At 46.7% G+C, this 9,823-nt stretch overlaps 1 protein-coding gene across 1 annotated transcript in view; it reads left to right on the forward strand.

Annotated features, from left to right (window-relative positions):
* Positions 1-5,879, forward strand: part of LOC142187075 (pancreatic lipase-related protein 2-like) — a 74,456-nt gene extending 68,577 nt beyond the window's left edge. Inside the window, exons 11-13 of the mRNA XM_075261439.1 lie at positions 380-494; positions 4,889-5,053; positions 5,791-5,879. Of these exons, the coding sequence (XP_075117540.1) occupies positions 380-494; positions 4,889-5,053; positions 5,791-5,842 (332 nt within the window). The 3' untranslated portion in view covers positions 5,843-5,879. The remainder of the gene's footprint in view (positions 1-379; positions 495-4,888; positions 5,054-5,790) is intronic.
* Positions 5,880-9,823: the final 3,944 nt, after the last annotated feature.

Raw genomic sequence — 9,823 nt, forward strand, 5'->3', positions numbered from 1 at the left:
AGTAGGATGATGAGGAGTAGTACTAATAGGATGATGATGATGATGAGTAGTACTAATAGTAGGATGATGAGGAGTAGTACTAATAGGATGATGATGAGGAGTAATACTAATGTAGGATGATGAGGAGTAGTACTAATAGGATGATGATGATGAGGAGTAGTACTAATGTAGGATGATGAGGAGTAGTACTAATAGTAGGGGGATGAGTAGTAGTACTAATAGGATGATGATGATGATGATGATGATGATGTTGACTGCCACATGATATAATGTAAACATCGTACATAGTTCTGAATCAGGAGGCTCAGGCTGAGCAGAGATAGAAAGATCCTGTAATATGTGTATTTGTACATCTGTATATAACATCTTGTATCTGCAGGATGGAGATTCAGTCTGACTGTGAAGACTAAAGGAAGCACTTGGGCATTTTTGGGCACTATCAGTGTCACCCTGCACAGCTCTTCAGGTTCATCCTATGAATACAAAATGATCAAGTAAATAGCAGAATACTGCACAGTACTACTTCTATTATCCTGTGTGCGCTGACTACTGACTGAAATATTTCTCTAGTCCTGTATATATGGGCAGTGCACAGTACCACTTCTCTTCCTCTGTATATATGGACAGTGCACAGTACTACTTCTCTAGTCCTGTATATATGGACAGTGCACAGTACTACTTCTCTAGTCCTGTATATATGGACAGTGCACAGTACTACTTCTCTAGTCCTGTATATATATATACAGTCCTATGAAAAAGTTTGGGCACCCCTATTAATCTTAATCATTTTTAGTTCTAAATATTTTGGTGTTTGCAGCAGCCATTTCAGTTTGATATATCTAATAACTGATGGACACAGTAATATTTCAGGATTGAAATGAGGTTTATTGTACTAACAGAAAATGCGCAATATGCATTAAACCAAAATTTGACCGGTGCAAAAGTATGGGCACCCTTATCATTTTATTGATTTGAATTCCCCTAACTACTTTTTACTGACTTACTGAAGCACAAAATTGGTTTTGTAACCTCACTGAGCTTTGAACTTCATAGCCAGGTGTATCCAATCATGAGAAAAGGTATTTAAGGTGGCCAATTGCAAGTTGATCTCCTATTTGAATCTCCTCTGAAGAGTGGCATCATGGGCTACTCAAAACAACTCTCAAATGATCTGAAAACAAAGATTGTCCAACATAGTTGTTCAGGGGAAGGATACAAAACGTTGTCTCAGAGATTTAACTTGTCAGTTTCCACTGTGAGGAACATAGTAAGGAAATGGAAGAGCACAGGGACAGTTCTTGTTAAGCCCAGAAGTGGCAGGCCAAGAAAAATATCAGAAAGGCAGAGAAGAAGAATGGTGAGAAGAGTCAAGGACAATCCACAGACACCTCCAAAGAGCTGCAGCATCATCTTGCTGCAGATGGTGTCACTGTGCATCGGTAACTATACAGCGCACTTTGTACAAATAGAAGCTGTATGGGAGAGTGATGAGAAAGAAGCCGTTTCTGCACGTACGCCACAAATAGAGTTGCCTGAGGTATGAAAAAGCACATTTGGACAAGGCAGCTTCATTTTGGAAACAAAAATTGAGTTGTTTGGTTATAAAAAAAGGCGTTATGCATGGCGTCCAAAAAGAAACAGCATTCCAAGAAAAACACATGCTACCCACTGTAAGATTTGGTGGAGGTTCCATCATGCTTTGGGGCTGTGTGGCCAATGCCGGCATCGGGAATCTTGTTAAAGTTGAGAGTCGCATGGATTCCACTCAGTATCAGCAGATTCTTGAGAATAATGTTCAAGAATCAGTGACGAAGTTGAAGTTACGCCGGGGATGGATATTTCAGCAAGACAATGATCCAAAACACCGCTCCAAATCCTCAGGCATTCATGCAGAGGAACAAGGACAATGTTCTGGAATGGCCATCCCAGTCCCCAGACCTGAATATCATTGAACATCTGTGGGATGATTGGAAGCGGGCTGTCCATGCTCGGCGACCATCTAACTTAACTGAACGCGAATTGTTTGTCCAAAATCCCTTCATCCAGGATCCAGGAACTGATTAAAAGCTACAGGAAGCGACTAGAGGCTGTTATCTGTGCAAAAGGAGGATCTACTAAATATTAATGTCACTTTTCTGTTGAGGTGCCCATACTTTTGCACCGGTCAAATTTTGGTTTAATGCATATTGCACATTTTCTGTTAGTACAATAAACCTCATTTCAATCCTGAAATATTACTGTGTCCATCAGTTATTAGATATATCAAACTGAAATGGCTGCTGCAAACACCAAAATATTTAGATCTAAAAATGATTAAGATTAATAGGGGTGCCCAAACTTTTTCATAGGACTGTATATATATGGACAGTGCACAGTACCACTTCTCTAGTCCTGTATATATGGGCAGTGCACAGTACTACTTCTCTAGTCCTGTATATATGGGCAGTGCACAGTACCATTTCTCTTCCTCTGTATATATAGACACTGCACAGTACCACTTCTCTTCCTCTGTATATATAGACAGTGCACAGTACCACTTCTCTAGTCCTGTATATATGGACAGTGCACAGTACCACTTCTCTAGTCCTGTATATATGGACAGTGCACAGTACCACTTCTCCTGTATATATGGACAGTGCACAGTACCACTTCTCTAGTCCTGTATATATGGACAGTGCACAGTACCACTTCTCCTGTATATATGGACAGTGCACAGTACTTCTTCTCTAGTCCTGTATATATGGACAGTGCACAGTACCACTTCTCTAGTCCTGTATATAAGGACAGTGCACAGTACTACTTCTCTTCTCCTGTATATATGGAGAGTGCACAGTACCACTTCTCTAGTCCTGTATATATGGACAGTGCACAGTACCACTTCTCTAGTCCTGTATATATGGACAGTGCACAGTACCACTTCTGTTGTCCTGTATATATGGAGAGTGCACAGTACCACTTCTCTAGTCCTGTATATATGGACAGTGCACAGTACCACTTCTCCTGTATATATGGACAGTGCACAGTACCACTTCTCCTGTATATATGGAGAGTGCACAGTACCACTTCTGTAGTCCTGTATATATGGAGAGTGCACAGTACCACTTCTCTAGTCCTGTATATATGGACAGTGCACAGTACCACTTCTCTTGTATATAAGGACACTGCACAGTACCACTTCTCTTGTATATTAGGACACTGCACAGTACCACTTCTCTTGTATATTAGGACACTGCACAGTACTACTTGTCTCCTGTATATAAGGACAGTGCACAGTACTACTTCTCTTGTATATAAGGACACTGCACAGTACTACTTCTCCTGTATATAAGGACACTGCACAGTACTACTTCTCCTGTATATATGGATAGTGCACAGTACCACTTCTCTTGTATATTAGGACACTGCACAGTACCACTTCTCTTGTATATTAGGACACTGCACAGTACTACTTCTCTTGTATATTAGGACACTGCACAGTACCACTTCTCTTGTATATTAGGACACTGCACAGTACTACTTCTCTTGTATATAAGGACACTGCACAGTACCACTTCTCTTGTATATAAGGACACTGCACAGTACCACTTCTCTTGTATATTAGGACACTGCACAGTACTACTTCTCTTGTATATTAGGACACTGCACAGTACTACTTCTCTTGTATATTAGGACACTGCACAGTACCACTTCTCTTGTATATTAGGACACTGCACAGTACCACTTCTCTTGTATATAAGGACACTGCACAGTACCACTTCTCTTGTATATAAGGACACTGCACAGTACCACTTCTCTTGTATATTAGGACACTGCACAGTACCACTTCTCTTGTATATAAGGACACTGCACAGTACCACTTCTCTTGTATATAAGGACACTGCACAGTACCACTTCTCTTGTATATTAGGACACTGCACAGTACCACTTCTCTTGTATATTAGGACACTGCACAGTACCACTTCTCTTGTATATTAGGACACTGCACAGTACTACTTCTCTTGTATATTAGGACACTGCACAGTACCACTTCTCTTGTATATTAGGACACTGCACAGTACCACTTCTCTTGTATATTAGGACACTGCACAGTACCACTTCTCTTGTATATTAGGACACTGCACAGTACCACTTCTCTTGTATATTAGGACACTGCACAGTACCACTTCTCTTGTATATTAGGACACTGCACAGTACTACTTCTCTGGTATATTAGGACACTGCACAGTACCACTTCTCTTGTATATTAGGACACTGCACAGTACTACTTCTCTTGTATATTAGGACACTGCACAGTACTACTTCTCTTGTATATTAGGACACTGCACAGTACTACTTCTCTTGTATATTAGGACACTGCACAGTACTACTTCTCTTGTATATTAGGACACTGCACAGTACTACTTCTCTTGTATATTAGGACACTGCACAGTACTACTTCTCTTGTATATTAGGACACTGCACAGTACTACTTCTCTGGTATATTAGGACACTGCACAGTACCACTTCTCTTGTATATTAGGACACTGCACAGTACCACTTCTCTTGTATATTAGGACACTGCACAGTACTACTTCTCTTGTATATTAGGACACTGCACAGTACTACTTCTCTGGTATATTAGGACACTGCACAGTACCACTTCTCTTGTATATTAGGACACTGCACAGTACTACTTCTCTGGTATATTAGGACACTGCACAGTACTACTTCTCTTGTATATTAGGACACTGCACAGTACTACTTCTCTTGTATATTAGGACACTGCACAGTACTACTTCTCTTGTATATTAGGACACTGCACAGTACTACTTCTCTGGTATATTAGGACACTGCACAGTACTACTTGTCCCCTGTATATTGCATGTCATTCTCTCGCTTGTATTTGCAGCATCTCCTTGGTTGGTGGCCAGGTATACTCCGCCTTTCTTGACGTTCCCTTCCCTCCTCCTATCGTTTCGGTGACATTCCGATGGAAGAGTCCACTTTCCCTCTTATTTGGCCCATCCTTGTGGGCGGAGTCTGTGACCCTGACATCCTGGATTGATGGATCAGTGTACGTATCCTGCGGGGTTGGGGGCCTGTATACTGCGGTCACAGGGTATACAGCTAGTGCGGGGTCCCTGGAGATGGTCTGTCCCTATCACTTCCAGTGTGCAGGGGAGACAGGGGTGTAATGGTTGGGGTATACCGCCCCCCTGCTATTATTATACTGTGGGTAGGTGACAGATCTATACAGCAGTGCTACTCGCCGCTCCGGCCTCTGCCACCACACACGGCTGTCTTCCCTCATTGGCGTGGGTTACGTTGCGACAATGGCCTGACCCATGTGACTGCAGTACAGAGGCCGCAGACGGCAGGGAGTCACCCGGAGGGGTAAGGAGACGAGTTATTATGTCGTCGCCTCCCATCATTAGATTCTGTACAACGGACGCAGAATTTGTTGGGGTTCGTTCAACAATCCTCTTGCCGTGAGCCCTGCTGACCGATCCCCGCTCCTGCTCACCTCCACTAATGGGCCCTAGAAATATCTAACACACGGGACCCCTGAAGGGGAAGCAGAGGTGGCCGGGAGCAGGGAAGTACATAGGGCCCGCGGGTAACGGCCGGTAGCCGCCGCTATGGAGGTACTTAGACCACTGAGGGGAGCGGCAGGAGGCCGCCATGCAGTCACCCCCCATCTCCAATCAGGTCCGTCCCTGGATCTGTAATACATCTGGATCAGTGAGCCCTACATGTGTATGTGCCGTGTAGAATGTGTGACACGTATGTATCTCATCTGTATCTCCTCAGCTACAAGTTCTGTGGTGGTGAAACCAAAACCCTGAGCCCTGAGTGTCCATAACTGAGCAACGGATCAGCAAGACGGGCCCGACCGAGAAAGATTATTCTGATAACCTGATATGTGACATAATAAAGTATCAGATATTACTGACAACCAGCCTGTATATATCATGTCTGAGAGGTAGTCACAGCCCCGCCCCCTGTTACTGACAACCAGCCTGTATATATCATGTCTGAGGGGTTGTCACAGCCCCGCCCCGTTACTGACAACCAGCCTGTATATATCATGTCTGAGAGGTAGTCACAGCCCCGCCCCCTGTTACTGACAACCAGCCTGTATATATCATGTCTGAGAGGTAGTCACAGCCCCGCCCCCTGTTACTGACAACCAGCTGTATATACCATGTCTGAGAGGTAGTCACAGCCCCGCCCCCTGTTACTGACAACCAGCTGTATATATCATGTCTGAGAGGTAGTCACAGCCCCGCCCCCTGTTACTGACAACCAGCTGTATATATCATGTCTGAGAGGAAGTCACAGCCCCGCCCCCTGTATATATCATGTCTGAGAGGTAGTCACAGCCCCGCCCCCTGTTACTGACAACCAGCTGTATATATCATGTCTGAGAGGTAGTCACAGCCCCGCCCCCTGTTACTGACAACCAGCCTGTATATATCATGTCTGAGAGGTAGTCACAGCCCCGCCCCCTGTTACTGACAACCAGCTGTATATATCATGTCTGAGAGGTAGTCACAGCCCCGCCCCCTGTTACTGACAACCAGCTGTATATATCATGTCTGAGAGGTAGTCACAGCCCCGCCCCCTGTTACTGACAACCAGCCTGTATATATCATGTCTGAGAGGTAGTCACAGCCCCGCCCCCTGTTACTGACAACCAGCTGTATATATCATGTCTGAGAGGTAGTCACAGCCCCGCCCCCTGTATATATCATGTCTGAGAGGTAGTCACAGCCCCGCCCCCTGTTACTGACAACCAGCTGTATATATCATGTCTGAGAGGTAGTCACAGCCCCGCCCCCTGTTACTGACAACCAGCCTGTATATATCATGTCTGAGAGGTAGTCACAGCCCCGCCCCCTGTTACTGACAACCAGCCTGTATATACCATGTCTGAGAGGTAGTCACAGCCCCGCCCCCTGTTACTGACAACCAGCCTGTATATATCATGTCTGAGAGGTAGTCACAGCCCAGCCCCCTGTTACTGACAACCAGCTGTATATATCATGTCTGAGAGGTAGTCACAGCCCCGCCCCCTGTTACTGACAACCAGCCTGTATATATCATGTCTGAGAGGTAGTCACAGCCCCGCCCCCTGTTACTGACAACCAGCTGTATATATCATGTCTGAGAGGTAGTCACAGCCCCGCCCCCTGTATATATCATGTCTGAGAGGTAGTCACAGCCCCGCCCCCTGTTACTGACAACCAGCCTGTATATATCATGTCTGAGAGGTAGTCACAGCCCCGCCCCCTGTTACTGACAACCAGCTGTATATATCATGTCTGAGAGGTAGTCACAGCCCCGCCCCCTGTTACTGACAACCAGCTGTATATATCATGTCTGAGAGGTAGTCACAGCCCCGCCCCCTGTTACTGACAACCAGCCTGTATATATCATGTCTGAGAGGTAGTCACAGCCCTGCCCCCTGTTACTGACAACCAGCTGTATATATCATGTCTGAGAGGTAGTCACAGCCCCGCCCCCTGTTACTGACAACCAGCTGTATATATCATGTCTGAGAGGTAGTCACAGCCCCGCCCCCTGTTACTGACAACCAGCCTGTATATATCATGTCTGAGAGGTTGTCACAGCCCCGCCCCCTGTTACTGACAACCAGCCTGTATATATCATGTCTGAGAGGTAGTCACAGCCCCGCCCCCTGTTACTGACAACCAGCTGTATATATCATGTCTGAGAGGTAGTCACAGCCCCGCCCCCTGTTACTGACAACCAGCTGTATATACCATGTCTGAGAGGTAGTCACAGCCCCGCCCCCTGTTACTGACAACCAGCTGTATATACCATGTCTGAGAGGTAGTCACAGCCCCGCCCCCTGTTACTGACAACCAGCTGTATATATCATGTCTGAGAGGTAGTCACAGCCCCGCCCCCTGTTACTGACAACCAGCCTGTATATATCATGTCTGAGAGGTTGTCACAGCCCCGCCCCCTGTTACTGACAACCAGCCTGTATATATCATGTCTGAGAGGTAGTCACAGCCCCGCCCCCTGTTACTGACAACCAGCTGTATATATCATGTCTGAGAGGTAGTCACAGCCCCGCCCCCTGTTACTGACAACCAGCTGTATATACCATGTCTGAGAGGTAGTCACAGCCCCGCCCCCTGTTACTGACAACCAGCTGTATATATCATGTCTGAGAGGTAGTCACAGCCCCGCCCCCTGTTACTGACAACCAGCCTGTATATATCATGTCTGAGAGGTAGTCACAGCCCCGCCCCCTGTTACTGACAACCAGCCTGTATATATCATGTCTGAGAGGTAGTCACAGCCCCGCCTCCTGTTACTGACAACCAGCCTGTATATATCATGTCTGAGAGGTTGTCACAGCCCCGCCCCCTGTTACTGACAACCAGCTGTATATACCATGTCTGAGAGGTAGTCACAGCCCCGCCCCCTGTTACTGACAACCAGCCTGTATATATCATGTCTGAGAGGTAGTCACAGCTCCGCCCCCTGTTACTGACAACCAGCCTGTATATATCATGTCTGAGAGGTAGTCACAGCCCCGCCCCCTGTTACTGACAACCAGCTGTATATATCATGTCTGAGAGGTAGTCACAGCCCCGCCCCCTGTTACTGACAACCAGCTGTATATATCATGTCTGAGAGGTAGTCACAGCCCCGCCCCCTGTTACTGACAACCAGCCTGTATATATCATGTCTGAGAGGTAGTCACAGCCCCGCCCCCTGTTACTGACAACCAGCCTGTATATCATGTCTGAGAGGTAGTCACAGCTCCGCCCCCTGTTACTGACAACCAGCTGTATATATCATGTCTGAGAGGTAGTCACAGCCCCGCCCCCTGTTACTGACAACCAGCCTGTATATACCATGTCTGAGAGGTAGTCACAGCCCCGCCCCCTGTATATATCATGTCTGAGAGGTAGTCACAGCCCCGCCCCCTGTTACTGACAACCAGCTGTATATATCATGTCTGAAGGGAGTCACAGCCCCGCCCCCTGTTACTGACAACCAGCCTGTATATATCATGTCTGAGAGGTTGTCACAGCCCCGCCCCCTGTTACTGACAACCAGCTGTATATATCATGTCTGAGAGGTAGTCACAGCCCCGCCCCCTGTTACTGACAACCAGCCTGTATATACCATGTCTGAGAGGTAGTCACAGCCCCGCCCCCTGTTACTGACAACCAGCCTGTATATATCATGTCTGAGAGGTAGTCACAGCCCCGCCCCCTGTTACTGACAACCAGCCTGTATATATCATGTCTGAGAGGTAGTCACAGCCCCGCCCCCTGTTACTGACAACCAGCCTGTATATATCATGTCTGAGAGGTAGTCACAGCCCCGCCCCTGTTACTGACAACCAGCCTGTATATACCATGTCTGAGAGGTAGTCACAGCCCCGCCCCTGTTACTGACAACCAGCCTGTATATATCATGTCTGAGAGGTAGTCACAGCCCCGCCCCCTGTTACTGACAACCAGCCTGTATATATCATGTCTGAGAGGTAGTCACAGCCCCGCCCCCTGTTACTGACAACACTGCTAGAATAGTATATATGTATATAGTTATACTGTTGCAGATTTTCCCGTGTCCTTGGTCTCCGGCGCTCCCGGGAATGATACGGAGCCTCAGGCATTGGCAGAAAGACAAAGACAGGACAGAAAGTTCTAGAGAACATGAAACTGGATGTGAAGCCAAGAACTTATTCATCCGGGATATGGCAAGTCAGCAGGAGGAGGAGGAGGAGCAGGGGCAGCGGGGGCTCAACTACAGGGGCAGCGGGGGCTCACCTACAGGGGCAGCGGGGGCTCAC

The sequence above is a fragment of the Leptodactylus fuscus genome, unplaced genomic scaffold, assembly GCF_031893055.1.
Source record: "Leptodactylus fuscus isolate aLepFus1 unplaced genomic scaffold, aLepFus1.hap2 HAP2_SCAFFOLD_133, whole genome shotgun sequence".
Lineage (NCBI taxonomy): Eukaryota > Metazoa > Chordata > Amphibia > Anura > Leptodactylidae > Leptodactylus > Leptodactylus fuscus.